We start from the raw sequence: 25,300 nt of genomic DNA on the forward strand, positions 1-25,300 counted from the left end.
GAGAAACAGAAAAAATCCCAGAATCTTAAACTGTTAAGCATGACAAAAGGAGCAAGTTGCCATCCCCTAGCTACTCAGTAGGTTGCGACTATGTTATTTGGGCAGTGGCCTTTTTTCTTGTCACATGGAGTGTGATTCCTGTTTCACAGTGCCCTGGTTATCCCAGGCTCTGTATTCTCAAGACATGGAACATGAGATGGGAATCTACACTGAGAGGTGGTAGGTACCTGCTGAATGAATTCTGCACATACATTTCAGTGACAGAAACACCAAGGCATTGAAACACAAGGCCTGAAAAGTGAGTGACAATTATCTGTCTCTTGAACACATACATCACTTCCCTACTGGAAACTTGGCATACAGTCACCTTTAGATATGCCTCAGGAAGTTTTCCCTGTTAAGTCAAAGGGAATATGCTGGTTTTCAGAGTTCAAGAAGAACTGATACCTTGATGGTGTTACTGCAGGCTGTGCAAGTCAATATAGTTTTTCCTTTGTGACATTTTGCAGTGCTGCAAACATTCACAAATTATTTCTAAATTAAAAGTAATATATCTGAGAATCACCTCTTTAAAGCAAATTGTCATCCTTTCCTATCTTAAAGAAAATATTATCAGGATTAAAAAGAATGAAGATGTCCTAATCTTTTTTTTATAGTTGATTAGTTTTCTTTCTTTGCATTTACTTGTATGTTTTCAGCACTCAGACCAACATAGGTAAAAATCCTCCTATTGATCTCTGTGAATACACACTAATAACACTGAGGCTCCATGGAGGCATAAATATCTGTCTGCCTACACTGCACTGCAGAAATAACAGGTTTAGTCAGTTTTGCTTTTTCTTTCATTGTTTTCCAGCTTCTGCTTTCATGGTAGCATAAGTTTCAACAAAATGCTAAACCTTAGCCGGCAGAACAAGCAGACAACAAATTTTGAAACTGGATTGAAGAAGTGTAGTAACTTTTTCAGAAACCTGTAATTAGCTAGGTCACAAGATATGCATAGAGCATGTACCTAATTCTGTCAACACCCTGCTACCATAGAGTCGGGCTCTTAAAGTTATTCCTGAATCTTTCATTAAATGCAGATTAGACTTGCTGTCTTACCTAATCAAGCTTGCAGGCACTGACTTTCCTGAGTCTGGTGTCATTAGCTCTTCAGTCACCAGGACTGCAATGACTAGGAGTGATGGCTGCCTATGACAGGCCTACTTTTTACTTGCCTCCCTGTCCCTCTTGGGCAATTAGTTTCATTTGAGTCCTTGAAACATCTTTTAATAAAGCTTTTTTTTCAACCCTGGGGGGAATCTCTAGTTCCTGTAAGCAACCATAAGCAAATCTGTGGTGTCTGAAATGCACAGTATTTTTTACTGGAGCAGACATATGACCCAATTTTTCCCTGCTCTGAGTAGTGAACACTTCAAAAGGTACAGTTTTGATCAAAGTGAAAAGCGTTGAAGACAAAGTAATACAAAATATTTTGATTGGCTTGATGTAGATTATTTGTTTTGGGTGATAATTGGTATATTGTTTTTCTGTTTCATATCCACTCTAAGACAAATGGTCTCTGAATGGCAAAAATAAACAGTTTTTCAAAGATTTATATTACTGAAAGCATAAAATGCTGAAGAAAGGCAGACTTTTCCTTCTCATGAATTGGGGTTGGCATTTATCATGCAGCCAGATACACTGCAGTAGTTAGATATGAGGCCCAGGGTCTAACAAAACATTATTCGTGTATTTTGTTATTATCATGTAATTTTATTAAACACAGTATGATTATTGCATGGCAAAGCAGGTCATTATTGCACTGACATAATTATTCCTCAAAATTAAAATAACCTAATATTCCCCAAGCTTAGACTTTTTTCCAGCTATTTTTCTTTCTGTTTGCTATTTTTCTTTCTGAAAGGCAGAAATATTTTCACAGTCCCCTTTCTTCCTTTAACCTAGATAGCTGCTCAGTTCTTGCAATATCCTCTGAGGAATAATAACGGATTTTCACATGGGAATGATCTGACATTTCCATTTACCTGGAGACTTTACAAGGATTAGATAGCTAGATGGAAATAGAATTTCACCCAACAGAAATTAAGAGCTGGATCCTGCAGGTCACTTAAGAGCATGCTCAGCTTTCTTCACATGAACAGTCCCACCAGCCCTGCTTACTCCTGTTCAGACAGTAGCCATCTCTGGAGTGGCAGATGGAGAAAACAATTTCAGCCAGGCTACATTTATCCCATTACCTGCTAGACAGTGAGCATGCAGGATATTTGGAAAGTCAAGGTCCAAGTATGGAGGTTGAGGCCATGCAGAAACCATCTGTTATGCAGTGCTTCATGGGTGACCTTCGTATTGACTCTACAGGGCACTGTGGTAGCCTTGAGAAGCAGGAGCTTGCACCACTGATGGCTTTCTCATCCCTTAGTTACTACAGTGGTTGTCAACTTAAAAGTGGCACCTGGAGTACAAGGCCTGAAAATAGCCCTCCATGCAAGTGATATGCTAATGGCAGTAGTGCAGTCCTTGTATCACATTCACTTCTTTGGGAAACCTCTGCGTAGCTGGGGGAAAAATTAAGAATATCTAGCCACCTTTACTACAGGTAATTCCTCCATCCTATCCCCTTTCCACTATTCCTTAGGATAAATCCTTATACTGAAACTGAAAGGAACAGGACACCTGATCTTTCAGGTATTCAGCCTCCAAACTCCACGGAAGGAGAATGGCCTTTCCTGTGCAGTGAGTGTGGGAAACCAATTAAATTTCAATTGATGGATGGGATTACTCATGTCAATGATTAGTCACATCAGAGTTTTCATGATCAGGCCTTAATTTCTTGTACTGCTTCCCCCATACCCTTGATGATGTGATGAGTTCTTCTCCAGTGAGAGAACATTAGGAAACGCAGAGCAGAAGGTGACATTTAAGAAGTCACAGTAGGGCATTTTATTCATTCTGGGATTACTGCATTTTGTATCTGTAGGCATTATCATTAATTGATGCTTGTTTATGACTAAAAATAATTTTAAATTTTCAGTTTCAAAATGCAGTTTGGGTATGATTTCCATTACTAGTCAGAAAATATTTAAGTCTGATGCACTTCTACAGAGAGTAGGAGGAAATTATATTTACCACCCTCTTTTAAGCTGATCTGCAAAATGCTATCCTTTTAAATGTCTCCCAAGAACATTTTCTGAGTGAGGATGGTATTTTTTCAAGCCTTGTTTTTCTTCTTTTCTTCCTGCAAAATGCTGCTCTTATTATGTTTATTATTTTTACCTCCCTTTTTAAAGCATGATTATTAATCACTAAAACAACCAAAACACGTGTGCAGTGCAAATATCTACAGTCACTTAGGTATTGATTTTAACTCAAGGAATATATTATTTAAGACTGTCATTTGAGAATAATGCAATTAGACTATTAATAGTGACTTTTGAAAGAAATACAGCTAATAAAGTGGTGAAGATATGCACCATCCAAATTACAATACCCTGCATCACCTGATGTAACATCCAATTAAACAGGCTCATGTTCCTCTTGAATCAAGTTCAAGTCAGCTGGTTGAAGAGGAATTTAAGCAAAGGAAAGAGGAATTATCTTTGAGTAACTCCAAGAAAGTATTCTGTTTTGGAAAACCATTATTATTGGCTATCCATCCTCATTTGCTTTGGAAAGGGCAGTCTGCTTCCACAGTGCTTCCCTGCTTTGGTGCACTGGACTCCTTCTGGAGGCCCAGCTGTGGAGCAATGAGTCATTACCCCAGCTTGCCTTTTCCTCTCTAGGTGGGGTGGCACTGGATGAGCAAAGAGGATCCTTCGCTGGTCTTGGGCTCCAGTTCTTATACTGATGAACCCTGCAGGTGGAGTCCCCACACTTCACTGAAGTGAGGGTCCTTACCCTTTGCACCTGGCCTTGGGGTTAGTAAATCAGTGCCCAGGAGAGAGAGCCTAACTCTGCCTTCTGTGTCACCTGTCAGCCTTGGTGTGTCTGTCGTGCTTCTGAGAGACACATTGTGCAGCACTACAGACAGAGGAAGATTTCTGTCTCTGTCATCACTGGTCCCAGGTACCCAAATGGCACACAGTCTTTTCCCCTGTCTGATCTTGGGGCTTCCTAGACAGAAATTCCTAGACCAGTAATTTGATGCAAATTTGCCACATCTTTGAACACTGAGTGATGTTACAAAACTCATTAAAACCTACCCCTTAGGAAAAATCTGTAGTTAATATTCATCTGTTTGTTCTAGTTACTTATTTATTGCATATGGTGTCAATGTATTTTTTTGCTGTTCCAGAGTGTGAGTTTGAAAGAGCAATACCATATGGCTAATACCATATCAGATTATGAAGACAAAGCTTACACATTGCCTTGTTCTAAACGGCCTGAGAATATCTTTTTACTGCTTAATATGATGGAGTGCATCGACATTCTCACTGGACAAAATGGATTAATTCTGGGATTAGGAGCAACACAGCTACACCCTCTTATCACTGAGCCCTGCTGAGCATCTTGGTCCATCAGCTCAGGCAACATAGCTGTGCTGCTTTGAGCTCTGAACAAAGTGAGCATCCTGAAGAGCTCCATGTTGGATGAACATGAGAACTTGTGGAATCACTACACTGTAATCCACACTGGGCTAGGGACATACCCAGCATGGCTTTGTTTTGTGGTTTGGGTAAAAAACAAAAGCAAAACTTGTGGTCTAAAATTAGTCAGGGATCCCTGAAGAATTTTGTGCTTGTGCCTTTAGGAAGTTGGTGGCTGGGAAGCCTCATGGCCTGAGTGAGCTATTGATGGCATCAGGGCAGCACAGCCCTTTACAATCATACAGAAGGAGGAACAGCAGTGAAGCATCCAGTTCCCAAATACACTTAAAATATACCAGACTCTCAATGTAAGCAACTGTCAACAGGTGCTACATGACTGTGTGGGATGCTGTGGTTTGGAAGAGGAAGTGGCTGATATTAGAGGGTCCATGGGAATTTTTCAGTAAAGCTACTGCCTGTACTTTCATCACTGCTTGTTTCTATGATATTAGATTTGACACAGCTGTTGCTTGCATGGCTTTTCTTTGAAGAGTCAGAAAATCCTAAAGCTGTCATTTAGTGAGTGATACTCTTCTATAAACTATCTGGACTTCTATAAATATTGCTGGCTTCATGCAGGCCATTATTATCTTATCTTCCATCTCTAATCATGTCTACCCACCCATGTCAATCTAGGACACATCCAAGCCTTAGAAATAGCAATGGAAAAATCATAAAATGTTCTAACACATGGAGTTGGCAGACAAGTGCCAGACAAGATCACAAACTGTGCAAAATGAACAGTTTGCAAGTGAACGTACTTCTCTTTCTCCAGTAAAGAGCTGGCTGAGTATCTTACAATAACTTCAAATTAGCACACTAGTTGTCTTTTTTCTTCTTCTACATGAATTTCCCTTCAATCAGAGCTGCCTACTTGACAATAACACAATGACGCGTAGTGGAACATTGGTTCCATGACCCAAGTGATTTCTTGTTTTTCATTAAGAATTCATAAACATTTTTCCAGTTAAAACAGGTCTGAGTGTGATGTTAGAATGGGTGTTGTTCTAAATCTGTTGTGGAACAACTGCAAGACCCAATTATGAGCAAAGAGTGAAGAATAATAAGGGTCAGAAAGAAGAACTGGATTGACCATTATCTTAATTGAACTTACTATTCAGGAAATGAATCATGAATGCTAGGGAAACTGCTTTCTTTATTTCTGGGTTGGACTTAATATATATCTCCCGTGAAAAGGCTATCCATGTTATTAGAGTCGAACTGCAAAATATGAATTCGTAAGCCTATGTATCATTTTACACTGGAGAGGGGTTTTTGTGAGGATTTTAAGAGGCAGTCCTGTAAGATGGCTCACTTAGCAAAAAAATGAAAAAATGAAAAAAAGAAAAAAGAAGAACAGTGCTCCCTGGTAGACACACAGGTAAGACATACCACAGGCTCTTCCTGTACACCATGTATATGACTTAGGAAAGAGAGCTTGCATTGTTTGGCTGAATACAGTAGTTGTTCATACTCAGCAAAGGCAAACATATGGCACTGGCACCATTCCAGGTAAACAGCCTCATGGAAACAAGATGATAAATATATGGCTGATGTTGGTTGCCTTTGCTGTTAACTACTATTTATGGAGTTGGTGTTTCCACAGTCTGATGTTATAAAAGCTCCTTTGCGTCTAAATGGGCATTCCCAAAACTCTTAAAAAGACTGTGTCAAAATAATAACCCACCCCAAAGGTAGAGCATGAGATATGAAGTTTCTTTACTGCAGTAGTGGCTAGAAGTTCAGAGGCATTTCCAGGCATTAGTTCACATTCTCTGTCACCTACCAGCCTGGATGCTATTTAGGCTGTACAGGAACCACTGAGATTACTATTTCTGAGAAAGTCTTATTACCTAGTAGTCACAGAGTATCACAGTCAATATGGCTTTAAAATTTTAATATCTAGGTCACTGATATTTTATTAATTTAAGAGTAATTTTTTAATCATTCTTGGAGATGTTCAAATGCCATTTGGGCATGGTCCTGGGCAACATGCTCTAGCTGGCCCTGCTTGAGCAGAACCATTGAACCAGATGATCCCCAGAGATCCCATTCAACCTCAGCCATCCTATGATTCTGTAAGGTATTTACTTCCTTCCTCTTGGTTTGCTTCAGAGCTTTAAGCCCCAATTTATTAGATCTATAACTCCCATTTTAGAGGTGTAATTATTCAGGGAGAATACATAGCACTTAGGCCTGCAGGTGATGCTTAGAGTCAGAAAGTATTCAAACCATGCAACATGAAGAGCTTCAATTAGTCAGCACAGTTGTTGGAGTGAGAGACTTCTGTAGCTCCAAAGAAAGAAAAAAAAAAAAAAAAAAAAAATCGAACTTAGAGCAAACAACACGGTAGACATTTTAAATGTGAAAACTTTTCCAAGAGTGAGGTTTGACAGTTTTCTAAAGATACTTATATGCATTCTGAGAAGGTTTCATTCCCATCTCACATATTTCAAGATCCAAGTGCTTCAGAACATAGCCTGCCCAACTGGTATCTTATAAATTACAAAGTGATTCCTGACAGGGTAGAAAACACAACATAAATTGCTTTAAAAACTAGGACCAGAATCTAATGAGACCGTTCTTCAGTATAATTCTGTTCAAAAGTCTTGTGAGAGAATCTTTCATTATACAGTCAATTCTGATGGTAATTTGTAGTGATTGCTCAAAATTAACACTTCCTTCTGCTATCAGAGAGAAGATCCCTACTTAGAGAAAATTTCCTACTATATCCATATAGTTTTGCATTCATCTATGGTGCCACTGAAACCAATTCCCAACATACTGTATGTTTAGTAATTATGTTTAATATGCAACAATGTGAACAGATTAGTGGCTCCTTTCTGGAATTAAAATAACAGCATGGAAGCAAAAATAGAAGTATAGATTTATTAGAGAAGTTATCTAAAATACAACATTATTTTCCTTTTAAATTAGAACATATATTATTTCAATGAAAAGATATTTTGTATCATTTCTATGGTAATAACAACTTTTAAAAGATAATACTTAATTTAGAACATTTTTAATTAAAAAATCCAACACTACTATTAAGACATAACTAAGGTTGTTGATAACATGGGTAAAAATGCAAAACAGTCTCAAAAATATTTACATGTCAATTTCTTAAAATCTAAGAAGTCTAATCCTAAATATTCATTTTGCTTTACTTTCTCAAAATACTTTTTTTTTTCCTAAGTCATAGATAGATTCTGTATTCCTGTGCTTCTCACAAAGCTTCAAGTTATTGTTAGTTACGTGTACTATCACACCAGTGGATGAGGTTTCTTAAAATGGCTTATTTTGCTATCATATCCTCTCCCAAGCAGCCAACATACTGTTATACCAAAGTGTCAGTCACAGTAATAGTCACCAAAATGCACCCAGCACCCACCCCCTGCCTCCCCCAACCCCACACCTTAAGAACCCTCTCCCATTTGGCCAAGGGCCTTTCACATTTCATTAGCTGGCATTTCAGACGCAGAGCAAAAGGAAAAATGGATCTTGGAGACGAGATGTTGCCAGGGCACACATGGCAAAGGTCTGATTTGGGCTTAGCAAAAGGGCATCCTCACAAACACAGCAACTTTTAACGCTCTCAGCACTGAGGTTACTGGAAGGAAGCTCTGACTTCTCTGCTCTTCAAAGGCTGACATGGGCGCCAGTTGTCCACCATATGGCACACGGGCTCATTCTCAGCATTGAAGCAAAGGCCACGGAGTTTGCACATCTGTGGAAAAACACACAAACATCCTAAATGCACCCTTCACTTCAGTAGGGCTATTTGAAATTATACACCTTGAGCCTGAACCAGAGCTCCAACTCAGTTTTGCCAGCACAAATAGTCTAAAGATGGTGTTAGCACCTATGTGTCTGCATTGATCCACACCATTTCCTGCTCCTGACACAGGCTCTCTTGTCCACAGAATATCCAAGCAAGAACAACTGAAAGCACAGGACACAAGAACATAAGCACACATTTTCTGAACTCCTTGAACAAGCAGTAGTTTGTCCTTAACCAGAACTACATCGAATCCTTTCAGAATCATCTGCAAGTTGTGCAGTTTTGTCTCTTTATGTAGATTCTTTTTAATCCAGTTTAAATAATAATAATTAAAAGACAGCCTACTATTGGGCCAAAATAAAGCTGCTGAATTTATTCAAGCTATCCTGATTTTCAAATATTGTGAGAGGGAAGACCATTCCATGTCAATAGAAGCATACTGTAAATTTTTAGAGCTTGTTCCTAAATTACAGTTGGTGTTTCCACAGTCTGATGTTATAAAAGCTCCTTTGTGTCTAAATGGGCATTCCCAAAACTCTTAAAAAGACTGTGTCAAAATAATAACCCACCCCAAAGGTGATCAGGTGGAACTACTGACAAAAAAAAAAAAAAGTAAGTGGCAGGTGGGACGCAGGATTTCCTACAAGTCAGGCTGCAGACAAGGCTTTCCCTCATTCAAGGAGTAAGGCCCTCAGCAGTGAGCAGCCTCCCCTGGACTTTACTGTTAACAAAGTTCAGAGTTCAACCTCTGCTAGCAACTGCTGTGTCACTACAACAAGTGATAACAGGCTTGCTACACCCTACTGTTATACCTAGCTTTTATCTATCTTTGTCAAACCTACTCAACTTAAACCCTGCCTCAATACTCTGATATACGGTTTCGTGTTTGATCAGTTTTGGAATGAAAAGGCAAGCTACCACACACAGTGTTTTGATCTCAAACCCACCACTGAAATGTTGATAGTAATAGGAAGGGGTGTGTGTGGGAGAGACAAGTGGTGTCTTTCACCACTTGTAGGTGGTTAAAGTAGGTGTAATAGGAAAAACAACTCTATTTCAGTGAATGTGCTTCTGCCCTATAATAAAACCGTATTTGCAAACCTTGGATCATCAATAGCAGTAGTTTAGAAAAAATAAACAGTGTAAACTTTAATGTTCCCTTGCAGTTTATTAATGGCAATCACTGCTATATAGTTATTTCGAATAGTTCTTCCTCACCATGTATTCTTTTATTAAGTAAAGTCCCACAACAGCTCAGTTGCACTTTTTTTTTCCATATCAGCTGAATAAACCCCCTAGAATTATGTGTAGATTGTTAGCACGTCTGCCATTGATGAAAGAGATTTAAGAGTTTGAAGGTTGAACTAAAGCCCTTCAGGGCTAGTTTATATTTATAGGCTCTAAATTCTATTTATATCTTCCAAGCACACAGATCTGAACCCAAGAATGGAATCTTGGCTATATGTAGTTTCCTTAACGGATGGTGCAGAAAGCTAGGGACAAGAGTGATTTAATCCACACAAGCTGCTTCCTCCTAGAAAGACTATCCTTCTCAAGCTAGTAAAGAGAGTAAAGTATTTTCTTAGGCGGCAGACTTATGGAATCTGCAAGTTTTGCCTCTTCCAAACAACTGAGTTTTGTTAGGATTGTCACAATTCTGCGTAGGATTTCATGGTCTGTTCTGCGCCAAACAGAACTTGTAAAAAGAGCTCTGTATCCTGAAAATGCTGGAAAATCAACAGACCAACTACAGATTTACAGTGTGAGTCTGTGGAAGCAGGATATATGCTCTCCAGGTGCAAATCTGTTATTTTCAGCGCAAGTATACCCAGATAGGTGGTGTGTGCACGTACAGTGAACCCACTGATGATGACAATACATGCTAGACTAACTCTACATGAGGAAATGGTCCTTTCATGCATGCCTCAATTTTCCAGATTTTTACCATGTGACAGTTCTAACCATGTAGTCGGAAAGCCTGATGAAATTTTTAAACCACCCCTCATTTTCCCTGGACTGTGTCCAAATAGATGACAGCCTTACACTTTACAGCAAACTCTACTTCCACACACAGCAGTAGAGTCCTATCAGAAGAGGATAACCACTTCAGACAGGTATTTTTCACGTGGGATGCTAGCTAATACGTTGCATAGCTCTGCAGTAACACTGCCACTTCAAAGAACACCTGGTGGGCTGAGCTGATGCAATCAGTGTAATTCCAGAACACATATACTGGCATCACCCATTGGACACCTACCTGCTCAGGGCTGACAGTGATGGGCTCCTTCAGAACATGCCAGATCACACATTCAAGCAGTGGTGGAGTGGTCAGTGAGCCAGGGTATGTCCAGTAGTCTCTGCATGCAGGAAGGAGTCCAGTGGGGTCAAAATTTGTGAAGGAAGCTTGTTTTCCCTACAATAAAGTAAGCAGATGGGCTGATGTCAGGGGACAGACCACATACACACACTGAGCTTGCAGAAGTGAAGTCCCCTCTGGAAGGTCCATGTTTGGCAAAAGACAGAAATGTAGTTTGGCATGAAGCAGTGAGTACCAAATACAGTACATTTGGGACTAAATAGTCTCAGCAGTGTAATTTTTTTTATGTTTTCAAGACACTGTTTCTTATTTAAAATGTTGCATTTACGTTTCTTGCTCCTACAGATAACATTTGACCTTGCATGAAGAACAGCAAGATTTTAGATGCCATTTATATTGATTGCACTGGAAATATAGAAGCTGGGAGACCTGTTGGAGAGTCCATTCTGATAAATAGCAACATCCAACTACCTCAAAGTGAGCTTGATGACAAAGATGACAGTGTGCTCTTATTTTTTACCTTTCTGCCCACATTTCTCATTGGCACAGGTCTTTACCCATCATGAAGGTATCTAGTTACTCAGTAAGTACTTAAGGTTTCTCATTACTCACTTCATTAAAGTATCACACACACACACTGCACATGATATTTAAATATAGGAAGGCCTTTTTTCCCCTAACAGTTATATATCCTGAACAAACTGTTTATCTGGACCCTCTAGAAACAGCCATGAAAAGCATGCCCTCTTGGAGGAAGGAAGTTTATCCCACAGATGCAGAAAGGAGGGGAAGTACCTTTTCCATCTGTCACCACTGACTAGAAAGGGCACCTAGACGAGTAGATTAGATTAAGAAGATAAATCCTACCCTATAGGTTTAGATGTAGTTAAAAGACAGAGAAATGTAGTCACAGAGATAGGAAATGATGACTAGTACTCCCTGCTCTCTACCACAACTTCATTCAAATCTGTTTTGCATTTAGGATTACAGCAGCACCAGTGCTGATGGCAGGAAGGTTTGTTTTACTTTTGCACATGCAGCAGTTTGGGAGAAGTAAAAAAAAATCTACTTTCTGAAGAAGAAAACAGAGCACAGTTGTGATCGGTGCTAGTCAGAGAGGGCAGATATTACCTTGGTTTGAATGGAGTTCAGAGCATCCACAACTTTTTGTATTTCAGGCTTGGCATTTCCCACCTGTAACACAAACCATATGAAAAGAAAAATTGCCATGTACTCTCATGTTACCTTTAACTTTCTGTTACAGTTCTCAAGAAAACATTTTCCCAGCACCATTTCATTCCAGAACAGGAGTATTAGAGCAAAAGTGACTGGAATTGTCTCTGTAAAATCACAACAGTTGACAGCACAAATGAGTCAGCCAAGGACACTGGACAGAATAAAGCTATTTTCACTTACAGTATGAGGATTTATTTTTAGACTTAAGCTGTTTTTTTTTCAAATAAATCACCCTCCCAATAAAACAGTCACCCTCAGTTAGGCCAGGACTGAGTACTACATACCCCTGGGGCCCAGACACCTTCTCTAACTAGCTGTGAAGACAATTCAACTGAGACAAAACACTCTGGACATTTAACATTAACAAGAAAAGGAAAACAGGTGTTATTTAGGCTGTCCTACTGCAGGTTCATACACACAACTTTGTCAGTTATGCACGTCACCTTTCACTGGTAAGAGTTATGGCAGTGTGACTGTCCTGTTAAAGCCAAGTCTGCTGCTACAGGGGTGCCACAGTGAGGGATGGCAGTCATACTCCATAGCTAGTGTACAATTGTTATAGGTAAAGGAAGATGAGAATTTGGAGTACCACCTACTTTGCTATGAGTTTAAGCAGTATAGTACAATGCTGCCTTATTTGATATTTTAGGCTCTTAGGTCCCCTCTGCAACACCATGAACATGCTGGACAAATGACACAAAAGTTTAACTAACCTTCATAAAGATGCCCACCACAGCCAAACCATCGGGATGCTTCACAGCTTCGGCAAATTTACCATATTTTACATTCCAGTGTACAATATGGAGCTAGGAGCAAGAAAACAAGAAGTGCATTGAAAATGATATTCCATCCAGAATACTTCACAAGTTAGGATGCCAGGAAGTAATTTATTAAGAGCAGATGAGAGTTTTACTGCTGAGATTTTAAAACTTTTGTGTACAGTTAAGAATTTGTTGAATCATTCATCTAAAGTTTTGTTTATGCAAAGAGATTTTTGTAATTAATTTTATTTTGCTTCTCACTCTTATTCCCAGATGAGTTCTAAATGCAAGCTGTGGCTGTATTGTTCTGCTTTTTAGTGAAACTCTTGTTATCTTCAGCATTAGTTTTTCCCACATACAGCCTGCAGGATTTTGACACAGTATTTTAATACTATATATACTGGAGTTCTTATCAACACTGAAATACACTATTGTCAGTGTCAGAAGAAGCAGAGAAGACACATTAACTACAGATCTGACCAGCAATTTAGGAAATTAAAAATTAAAAAAAAAAAAAAATCAACTCAAAAACCAGTCCTGTCCTTTTCTGGAAAGACTTTGAATCTCCAGGTCACATTATTCAGGATGTTGCTTTCTCTTTAATTTCTAAGTTATTTCTAATTTAAATTCATCTGGCTGTTTTCCCACATCTGCAAGTCAAGCTGACCAAGTAATTACGGTACTGTGAAGACATAAGCCACTGGCAAGTTTCTCAGATAAGACAAAAGCTACTTCTACCTCATGAAAAAGCGGTAGAGCCAATGAATTTGTGGGGCCATTTCTTTTATCTGTCAATGCAAATCATAGGTATGTTTTGTAAATGTGTATTTATGAATACATTTTAAAAGTCTGTAGCAGCATCCAGAGGTAAACTTCTAAACACAGGACAAGCAAATGTGGGATGCAAGGCACTAAAGTCATTCAGTTTCTGTAGTCATACTGTAATAGAGAGTTTTACGTGGTCCAAGGGACATCTGAAGTCTCAGGGGTATCACAGAGTGCCTACAAGATCTCACTTTGCTGCCTGCCCTGTCTGCTCCAAAATTATTCTGTTGTTTATATAAATGCCTCTGATGTTAAAAACTGAAGCCAGGAAAGGGGGATGTGTGTGTACAGAGGTGCTGCAATTCTATCCCTTCATAATTTCCAAGAGACACTGAGAAAGCAGGGAAAAAAATCAGGGATAATTAATGTGGGGTTTTCCGCTCCCCTCTGACGTGAAGTAGCTGAGAAAGGACATACTACAAATCCTTCAATTCTGATCTCTGCTCTTGCAAGCAGTAGGTTCTAAAGTGGCATTGTACCATATCTTCTATGGTAACCTCCTCCTATGAAGATCCATACAAACGTTGCTACTGTGGTGAAATACTTAAAAAAAAAAATACTCATTATACACAAATGACTAGAGAAGTAAAAGCATGTCCTACCTCTGCATCATACTTCACACCATCCACAGTGTGCTCAGACCCTTGGCCCTCACAGGATCCCCAGTGAATGTGAAACTGTACCAGCCTGTAGACTCCATCCAGCGCTCCTCCCTGCAGCACTGCAAAGCAAAGAGCCTCTATTAGCAACTCCCATAACCTTTGCTATTGAGTCTCACTTCAAACTCGAACAACCATCTCAAGTCCTCCATGTGATTTACAGTTCATTGCATGCTGCCATGCTACTCCAGATCATCTTCAATGGGACATTACTACAATACACCAAAATCAGTTATAAATGCATAAAAACATACGTGACTTTATAGTGAGCATCTCATCAGCAATTTAACAGGCATGCTAATATTACAAGTGATGAGGGAAGATGTAACTTTTCTGTCACCAAGCAGATTAAAAAAGGCCTTTGTAAGAGGCTCATACAGAGTTATTCTATGGAGTACACTTGAAGACCAAATCATCTTTCATGTACTATTGTACTCTGACCTTCCATTTTAGACACTTCATCCATTTAGGACTTAATCCTGCAAATCCTGTGGTAGATGGGATTGAGTAAAATGCTTTTGGTTCCAAATTAAACCTAAACACCTGTTAGCCATGGGCTGCAGCAAGGTAAACTGCTAGGCACAGTGTAAGGCATTTCAGAGATGTGAACTCGGTCTCTTGTCTCTCCCATTGTGGTGAAAATGGCAATGCCTGTACAAGAAGATTTTTTAAATTATGGATTGGAAATGAGTTGTTTATTTATGGTCTCCATTATCTGGCATTACTTGTGCCATGGGACTGCTCTAAGTGGAGTGCCCAGCCACGCTTTCAATTATATAGGAGTGAGCTCCCCTGAGCTCCCTTATTCTGCTTATTAGTTTTACCCTTCCACTTAAACTGTGACCAATCACCATTATGATATGCAGGATCAAGCCCTACTACTGTAAAATGCTCAAGGCACAGACAATGTCTCCTTCAGTGCAGCATGAAGCACAGAACAATAACAAATAGTTCTATTAAATAGAGCTATTTATCTAAGTCACCAGAGCAAGGTTTCCCACTGGTTTGTGGTTTGGTTGGGGTTTCCTTCCGCTTTTTTCCTAAGCATCTCAAATTCAAATTCACAATTAACCTTTAAGATATTAGTATTTAAAAAATATTTTTAAATGTAATTTGAACTATTAGATAATTTAAGAGACCAATTTATCTCTATATATACATAAATACATATGCAATACATAAGTATATATGTAATAAAGTGACAGAAGAGTGTTGACATCAGATATTACATGTAAGTGTGCTCTGTGTATGTGCCACAAAATGGTTCTGTGGAGCAAAGATGCTTTTCCTCTCAGTCTGCAGTTAGTCTAGACATTACCACAATACGTGCATTTGTGAAAACATACACCAAATGCTGACTGGAAAAGGTCCCTGTGCATTCAGGTTTGAATAATTCTGATTATAGGCAAGCATGGACAACAATAGCCATGGATATATGGCAATGAGGTCAGAAGGATTTCATTAATAAACCAGAATACATGAAAATGAAATATAATATTTTTTAAAAATACAATAGTTTCTAACTGTGTGCCCTACACATGCAAAATTTGGGTTCAGTGGACAAATTTAGCCTTTGCCTGGTGTTCCTTTGGTGAATATATTTAGAAGTCTCCCACATGTACTTCTATTTGAAAAATGTGAATAGATGTTCTACTGCAGCCTTTGTGATTTCCAATACTGTAGCCAACACTGAACAGCCAACAGACTGGGACTTGCCCCACCCCTTACCAAGCTACGTGATCCAAAGAAGAATGGTTAGTTAAAGTAATTAAATAGAAATATATCTTATTCTACTTTTACATTTCTGCATCTGCTACTTGCCAAGAAGCAAAACTGTTTTAAGCACAGGACTACAAATCAGAGTAGTTTTTTTCAGAACGGTGACTGCGAGTGTGCATTAGTTCCTTTTGGAGATGAAGAAATCGGTTGCTGTATCTTTACAGATGTGAAATCATTCAATCCACATAATATCTCACTTCATTTAAAAGTGATGCCATGGAGTTGCAATGTTTCAGTTTCAGGTTCTTTAGCTCATGATCTTGCTGCTCATTGCAGGTACAAATGGACCGAGGTTCCACCACTCCTCAACCTCAGAAAGCACTAGTGCAGCACAGGTTGATCTGCCATTATTTATCAATGGAAAGCATGCTGAAAAGCAGAACCATGCAGTATTCTGGAATTAATTTGCAGTGTTATTTGTCTACACAAAGTTTGCTATAGTCTCATAAAACTTGAAAGATGCAAAAAAAATAACCTCTTTGTAGTTTTTGCTTACTTTTCCCAGTCTGTGGTTCTCAAATCCAGCACTAGCTTATTTTGACTCACAGCAGAGCATTCAAAGAAAGTAATAATTAGATTAGTGTAAATGAATACAAATTCAGCAGGCTTAATTACAGAACAGCCTTTCTTATTCTAGCCTACTTTAAGCAGTTATTTTATTTTTAATGCTTCCCAGCTTTTCCAAGGAAGTAGAATTTAAAACTAAACTTAAAAAGACAAAGTAGAAACATTAGAGCTTTTTTTTTCCAGTACAAGCTTTTTAAACCATGAATAAATGCTACCAGTTTTTGCAAAGTAAAAGTTCATCGAACAGCATTCATACCAGGAACCTCCCCATCTTTGTCCAATGTCACAAGAGCATCAACTCAGGCCACATTGAGAAAATAAATCCAACCTTTCCATCTATGGGGAAGTTTTGATCCATATTTGAGCATTTCATCATTAGCTCTTCCTTTTGAAATTAATACTAGTGAAAACCATTCCGAAAACACACGTTTAGCTGTGCTCCTTTTTGTTCTATAGCACAGTTTCAGATGCAATGTTGTTGGAAGACAGCACAAGCTGAGCTGAAAACCACATTCTTTTCTCATAGATTCAATTTACTCAACACAGTTTGTCACAACCTGGTCTCCAAAGATGTGCAACAGCCCACGAGGTAACAGCTTGAAAGTACCTTTCTCTTTTTTTACTATTTTAAAGTTCTTTTAAACGTCACAGTGGGACAAATTTGGAACTACTTTGCTTAAATTAAGCAATGGTAACTTTTCTGTTACCATTCTACCTTCTACCCCTTACGGGAAAAGTTAGACTAGTAACATCCAGTAATTAATTACACTGCACTGTTATTAAGTGATCTCATAACATGGTCTAAGTATTAGCAGTACTAATCTGGAAAGTCAAATAATTACATGACTGTGGGATTTCTTGGATACAGAAAGTGAAGCTGATTTGACTCCATTACACTTTCTTGGGATATCTGAAAACACAGCAATCAAAGGGCATTTTGGTGCACCTGGTACAGTTGTTTACTGAGGCCACACAACCTCACTGTTCTACTTAAAGGCAAGTCAGTGGGCAACTACCCTTCCCATATAAAACAAAACAGCCTTGAAAAAAAATACTGTAGACCACTGCATACCTTTTTTCAGAAAAAATCTGTCGATTTTTGCAGAAATACTGTGGAATAACTGTTATTTAGTTAACTCCTATGAGACGTTCCCTCTGCACAGAGCAGAAGATTAATAACTCTCGTCAAGGCAATACACATGCCAATGAAATAATCAAAATGGCTGAACTACAAGATGGTTTCATGAGCTAGAATGAATTCCTTTCTCTCATACAAATTGGTGTGGCAAGAAAAAATACTACTGTAAAGTTCATTACTCTGAGAAGATACAGAATAAGAAAGTGTTCTTCAAATGAAAAACCATTAACAAGGCAAAGTTCTTTCCAGGAGCTAAAATAATGGGTCCAACTCGAGCACAGTAGCTGTCCAAAGCCCCAAACTTAGGAAATTAATTCTAATTGAGATGCCACCAAACAAAAACTTAACAGCAAGACATTTCAAGCATTCACCTCTGAAGACAATGCTCTTACACACATATTGCTTTAGCACAAAGAAAATCAATAATTTGTATCAGCCTACAGTAGAATTGCATGTATATATGACACTGTGGGCATGTGTGTATGTACCCATATGCATGGTATATTCATTAATGCTAATATTTTTGTAAGTTTCTGTGTATACAGAGAAATCTGTATGATAGAAAATAGCACTTGCAGAGGCAAAGCAGACGAAGCGTTACTGGAGCACCATGCACTATTAATGACATAAAAAAAGCTCTTATGAGGATGCTCAAGGATTAGCCTTGTGTTCTTATGCAAGGATGGCTTCCTCATCCGACAGACTGAAGAGTTCAGTTAGGGTGAGCTGTCACTTCTGTGAAATGTGGAGTACACAGTCACACTTGGTGAGATGTTTCCTTCTTTATGTTATCTCTTTCAGACATTCGTCCTAGGATGTTCTATCATGACAAGCAAGAAGAGCAATTCAAGCATCTGACTGTAGGGTTCATACGGGTTTCACCATGAAAAAAAAAAAAAATTGGTTTCACCGTTAGGGGAAAAAAAACCCTACTTAGACCTTGCTAGAAGTTTGGCCTGATAAGGCAACAAGGATGTTCCACAGAGATAGACCAGAATCAAACAATTGCCAAAACGCAGCAGGTCTGAATATGTGTTTATCTTCAGCAGGTCAGTGGTTCCAATTCACCTCAGCTGAACTATTTCATCCAGACTGGGCTGCAGCCAAAAAGACTCTGATCTGCTTAAAGACAGAGTCATTTAGGTTCTTAACATTCCTTCAGCTCCCTGGGACCAGTGGAGCTTATTTCTCATATAGTGTCTTGAAGGGATATTCCCTGGGAATCATATGATGCTGTACTGAGCGTCTGACCAGCCCTCACATTTTACACCGTATAGGCTGACAACAACTTTAAGGACCAAGTTGGAAGCATTGAAAGTAACAATTGGTTTAATTTCTAGTAGCTAAATACTAATCTCAGTGACTGTTTACTGTACTGAAAATGGTGTATTGGACATAGTGTCCATAAAATGTTGAGATCCAATGAAGGACAAACTTTAGGTGTGAGCATTGCCTGTAAATACACAGCAAGCCGCCATGCCAACAAGTAAATAAACAAATTATCAGGTGGGAAAAGTGATAATTGTGACATCTGGCACACAGCTTCATTACATCTTAAAAGTAAGTTTTTCCAAGTGGCCCCAGCTGATAACAGCTGCCTAGTTTCTCCTGGTTTTGCACTAAAAGTGCCTCTAGAGGAGGATTTTGGAAAAACAGAAAGAAGCTGCCATGATTCTTAAATGCACAGTCTACATCAAGTTTCTGCTCAGAAATCGTATATTAACAAAAAAACCCAAGCCAAAACAAAAAGCCAATGTAAGTAAAGGACACTTTTGGGCTCTGTAAAGAAATAAAGACCTGAAACATGCAGGACTGATCTCAAGCCCTTTCACCTTGTCTTCTAGTTCCTGGAAGCACTAGAGCTATTCAAGTCACTTGTTTACATAGGCTTTGCAGCTTCTGGTGATCCCAGTTCACAGGAAACATGACTTAATGATTTCACACCTTTGAGACCTCTGACTTTCTAGTCAAGTTGTGCACAACATTGCTTGTGACATAAGCAGGTGTGTCTGAATACAGTCCCCTAAAGTATAAGCAATCAGTTCTCTGTTTTCTGATTCCAAAGGATCAACACACAGCTTAGGCACTGTGGACCTTCAACTCATGACCCTATACTGACGACTTGCAATATTATTCTGGCATAGCTAATATATCTTTGGATCGGGGAAGCCTAAAAATAGACCGGTAGCAGTGACTTGAAGGAAGAGTGGTGCCTTAAAGACAGCAGACCTGCACGTTTCTTCCTCCATTTACCAGCTGATGTGGAAGCACATGAAAGGAGCAACAGTGGTACAGCTTTCAAACTCAACACCAACCAAGCAGTTTGGTTGCACTGGCTTTTGAATTACCATTGTAACAAAATAGATTGGTTTGTTTACAGTGAGTCATAATTCAAGACAGCTGAAGCATACTCATTAATATTTACAATTACAGAAAGAATCAGGTAATATATTGGATTACAACCACTGAAAGACTCCCAAGGGGTGCTAGCATCAAGGTGAAAACTATTTCCATTTCTTCAAGTCTTCTCATGATTTTTAAGTTCTACTATGACTTTATGTTGGCAAAAATTCAGATTTACTTGGGACTGGAGTGAATTCCAATATTCTCTCTAGGTCAGCAGCAAGGAATGAGAAAGAAACAATTAAGAAACTTGTCCACAAGCACAAATTACCAGTACATTTAGATAAAGCTTAACACCATACATAGTTGCAATTCCCTTCTGTCAGGTTCTACAGCTAAAATATGATATTTTAGCATTCTTGATATAGAACAAATTAAGGATGGATCAATTTCTTCCTTCTGTAAGCTTAAACAGATGATCAGAAAATACCGAATACTGCTGTGAACATTTTTTCATTTGAATTTCAGGTTTTTAGATAAGTTCCAAAAGGTTTCCTGTGAAAACTTACACAAAGAACACATTTTATGTACATTACAAAATCTTTCAGGCTCTTGAAGTTTTTTTGAGCAAAGTCACGTCCTGTGGTTTTACAGCTCTAAGAAGTTGCTCTTTACTTCTGTCTTTTAAAGTGAGTGAAACAATACACAAGTCCTTACAGCAGACTATAATATAAAGTGTCTAACATGATGAAAGTGGTACCCTTAATGAGACACTCCTTTGCTATGAATTATAATAATGCACCTTATTATAACAGCTATAAGCTCCATTTGCTCCACTTATACATGGAAGCCCTGGTCCCAGGACACAAGAGTGGATGAAGCTGAATTTAAAGTGACACTTTTATCATAACACATTTTTCCTTTCAAAATTATAGAAACTTTAAAAAGGAATGACTATTAATACTTGAACTTTTACTACTATTAAAAGACAGTGGACATGAGAACTAAGAAAGCAACTGAAAAGACTGAAGGAGAAGAGTGACTAAGCAACAACTGGAAGAGGAAGTTCACTGTTCACTTCCTACAAGCAAACCAAAAAAGCATTCTGAAAGACTGCAAGGAAAGAAAACTGAAAATAATCATTTTATTTAAGAGAAAATCACGGCATTTCTCAAAACAAAAAAATGCTCATAAACATGGCAATGCTGGCTTGTGAATTTCCTTTCCATACACAACTTCTACCAACCAGCAACTGTGAAATGTGAAAGTGGTTCACTCTGGGAATTGACTGAGCATTTAGAAGTATAGTCTGAAATGTAACAGCTGTCACATAACCCAAGAAATTGAAAGGTTGTCCTAAAAGAACTGAAATTGAAGATTTGGAGGTAACTGCTTGGAAGAGGGTTTTTCTAAGCATGGTAACATCTAACCATATCTAAAAAAAAAAATAACAAGAAAGTAAAACAAAGGTTCTAAAGCTATCGCAAAAGATTAACATAATTTCGCTGTTAAAACTTCATTTGTAAGAGAAAATTGTATAGGTCATAGACATAGAGTACAACCTGAATCAAGAGTTATGCCAATAAATCCCCACCTACTAATACAGATCTAAGCATAGAGAAGAAAACATTTTCTTCTGTAAAGATATATTAATGGCATAAATTGCACATAGATAATTTTTGTTTAAAAAGTTAAATTTTTACTTTCTTACTCAAAGTAATATAGATGACATATTTTAAGAAATCCAAATTTTTCCTTTAGATTTTTCTTTTTCACAGATATGGGCAGAAGCTTTATATTGCATATTCCTGATGCACACATGTAATGTAACAAATATACATTCTGAAGGGGAAATAACAAAATTTTGATTCTGGTATCTACTCGTTCTTACTTACAATCAACATTATTCACACTACATGTTTTGTGACTCAAAGAAGTAAGTAACAACTACTTCCAGAGTTTTATTCAAACATGCATTTTGACTTATCTATTTTTACTATGCTATTACTATGTATTTTTATTTGCAAGAACTCATTTTGCATACTCTGAAAAGCAGGAGTGATCAGGCATTAAGACCTAGAAACTGCTCTTCAGTGTCATTAGTTATGAGCCTGAAGATTCTTAATGAAATGAATCTACTTTGCGTGCAGTTAGTCATTATTCACAAGCAATTAACTTATTACTTCATTTTGCTCCTACTACCACAATTAATTCATTACCACATATGGGACAGCTTATAGAAGCAAGCAATACAGACTGTGGGAAGTATCTACAGGATTTTATACCATTGTATTCAGTAAAACTTACCAGCACTCACACAATCTCACTTAGTTTCTCCCTGTGACTATTGTGTGATATCTAACCAAGAACTGGGCACAAGCATTAGAGTCTCAAATTCAGAATCAAGCAGAGACAAGTCAAAAGACAGCTCTATTTTGTGTAAGGAAAGTAGGTTACCTAGTTAATCGCATACAAATGAAGCCAATTAAGTGTGCTGCCAGGTAGGTTCTCTGCACTGTAATTTTCAATAGTAAGTGTGATACTGAATGATGCATCCCTGCCTGGCTTCTTAGAGATCTGTTTAGTTGGGTTTTGTTTCTAAAGAATACTCATTTTTTGATACACTAATAGAGCTACTGAGAATATTTCTACTTGCATCTCCTATCCTCCCACTCTGAAAGCTGTGTCACTGCATATCTGTCAGAGGATCTCTGTCACAGATGTTCGGGTTCTGCACCAACTTTTCTCATAAAAAGCATTCTTCCTACAGACGTTTCTTTAAATTATTTTATGTATCCCCCATTTTTTCCTCACAACCTGATTTTCACAGTTCTTTCCAAACTTAGGTACATGCAAAGTGAACACGTAATAGTCTTCTATGCTGTGATGACCTGAAACTGTTTCTTCAGGGCTCAGTGAGAGCAGGATGGTAGTGAGAGTAGACTCGCCTGTGCCTGGTAAAAACAGAATCCCCTTTTTTGTTCTCTGGATCCTTTACCTTATTCCCCATACTACTATTAAAATGAACATGAATTCAGTTCCTTTAGCTCCTCAGTGCTTCAGAAAAATAGACACTAAGAGGTCAGAATACCACTTTCTCCTCTTTTTTAGACCATGCAAATATTAATGTTGATGCTCTGTGTAAGTTATACATGTGTATAATACAACTGAAAACACATCTGACCGCTTAATATTGTTAAGCATGAAGACTGTAACTGAAATACAAAGTCAAACGCTTAGTTTGCAGTACTGAATGTCTGCTATACTGTTATATTGCACTACCTGCAAAAACCTCACGTTTTTAGTAGGTAAGGATCATTTGGTTTCAGCACCATTCCCTAGATGACATTGCCAACAAAACGCTTAGGAAAAATAGGACACTTGCTCAAGCAAGTTAAATCAGGCAGTGTCTAGAGAAGTCAGTAACTTACAATGAGATTGTTTTTTTTTTAAATCTAAATTAAAAATAAAGGGACATTCATTGTGGAGAGCAATGATTTCTGCAAATTCAGCCAGATGAAAACCTACACTTAAAGACAACCCACAAAACCCTTGCTGTAACAGCATCTTGGATTCTGCCTGTCCATCAATAAGGCCATTCCTTTCAGTAAGGATTACTAAAGGTTTGCAGGATTCAGTGCTTAGTATCACCATATAGCACAATGAACAGCAAGACCCTGTGGATGGACAGCCTGCTAGCAAACTTTGTAGGAATATGCCGGATATATTATCTTTACCTGTAAAGCCTCCGAGAAATGTCAGGGGTAAGTCTTTTTTAAATTACAAAAGAACAAAGAGGTATTTTCTAATCATTCCTCTGTTTCTGTATCAACCTGGGAGCACGCTGGCTACAGAAATATGAAATAATATTTTGATAACCAAAGAACTATTTCTAAGCTATTTCCACTTCAAGTTGTTAACTGTAAGCCTTTGCTATTCTAAGGCAAATTTCTTCCTATGATGTATTTTGCCTCTTCTGTTAACCATTTGATCAGTAGCTTATGATGAGCTATGCCTAAAATTGCTAGTCAAATACTTTTAAATTTTTTTTCTCTCCACAGCTGAGCCCTTATCCAAATCCTTCTGATTTATACAAAAATAAAGCAATCACTTCCCCCGAGTAGGGCAGCTCAAATCTGCCCAGATAGGCTTAATTTTCTTCTAAAAGGAGCTCAGTTTCCTCCTTGCCTACAGGAATGTGAGATGCTGCTAAATCCCCACCTCACAGAAGCCAACTTTGGTATTTTTTTCTCTTTAAAAAACCCCTATAGCCTCAGTAGGGTAGGAGCTTTAGTAGCAATTGCCATGTCCCCTCCTGCACCCGAAGGTGAGGTCTCACCTGATTTGTCGGAAGAATCATCGTACTCAACGTTGAAGGAGTGCCCGTTGTTGACGATGTTTCTTGCCGTGCTGGCATCATAACTGAAGCTGAGAGGCTTCAGAGAGGAGTCGTACTTGGCGGACTTGCTGTTGATGGCAATAGGGGACTGGCGCTCTCCATTGGCGATGGGGAAGTGCTCATGCCAGTGAGCGGGTCCTGCAAGACAGCGGAAAGTAGCTCAGCGGGAAAAGACACGAAACTCAGGCGATATAAGCAATAACCCTCACTCTAGAAACCGGGATGTTCGAACACCAGCATCAGCCTCTAACAGCGTACCAATTGTGAGGGCTTGGCGGTGCCGGCAGCACAAGAGAGGGGAGATCTCACCCCGGGACCGCGGCAGCCCCTCAGCCTTGGCGGCTGAGGCGGGGGTTGTACCGGGGAGTCCCGGGGGCCACCCCGTCCAGTGGAGCAGCGCCCACCCTTCCTTTCCTGAAGTAAAGGAATGACAGCGGGGACGCAGAAGATGCGCCGGCACACGGCGCTGCCGAGCGGGCTGCTCGGGCGCAGGTGCATTTCAAGGTTACGAGAAAAACGCGCCACCGAACTCATTCCCGCTCGGGGCAAGGGCTCGGCCGGACGACAACGGGCACGTCCCGGGCGCGACTCCCGGGGACCTGCCGGCAGGTGTCCCTTGACAAGTGACAGGTGTCCCGCAGCGCCGGGCACTCACCGTCGTGGCTGCCGTATCCCCAGTGGTGGGACATGGTGATCGGCTCTGCCCGTAGACGTTATCGCAGCTCCGTGGCCCCAGTGCTCTCTCAGGGGCTTTTATAGGCTCCCGCCAACTCCATGCCCTTCTCTGCGGCCGGAGGAGGGGTGGGGGCGGAGGGAGACTCCGCTGGGGGCGGAGAGAGCGGTCCCTTATAATCCGCGATCAGCCGCGGAGCCGCTGCGGGTTGGGTCAATAGCGCCTCCAGC

General features: G+C 39.2%; 1 protein-coding gene across 2 annotated transcripts; it reads right to left on the reverse strand.

Moving 5' to 3' along the window:
* Positions 1-7,464: 7,464 nt before the first annotated feature.
* Positions 7,465-25,253, reverse strand: CA2 (carbonic anhydrase 2). Of its 2 annotated transcripts, XM_050323527.1 has the most exons (7): positions 25,053-25,253; positions 24,338-24,535; positions 14,115-14,233; positions 12,640-12,732; positions 11,822-11,884; positions 10,631-10,786; positions 7,465-8,319 (listed from the first exon to the last, which is right to left on the reverse strand). In XM_050323527.1, exons 1-7 carry the CDS (start codon positions 25,084-25,086, stop codon positions 8,200-8,202), a joined length of 783 nt encoding a protein of 260 aa, XP_050179484.1. In that variant the 5' UTR covers positions 25,087-25,253; the 3' UTR covers positions 7,465-8,199. The 2 variants fall into 2 exon arrangements, with proteins under 2 accessions (XP_050179484.1, XP_050179493.1); XM_050323536.1 differs by lacking the exons at positions 24,338-24,535; positions 25,053-25,253 and adding an exon at positions 16,447-16,491.
* Between the last annotated feature and the right edge of the window lie 47 nt (positions 25,254-25,300).

The sequence above is a fragment of the Myiozetetes cayanensis genome, unplaced genomic scaffold (genome assembly GCF_022539395.1).
Source record: "Myiozetetes cayanensis isolate MyiCay16 unplaced genomic scaffold, myiCay2020 scf1, whole genome shotgun sequence".
NCBI lineage: Eukaryota > Metazoa > Chordata > Aves > Passeriformes > Tyrannidae > Myiozetetes > Myiozetetes cayanensis.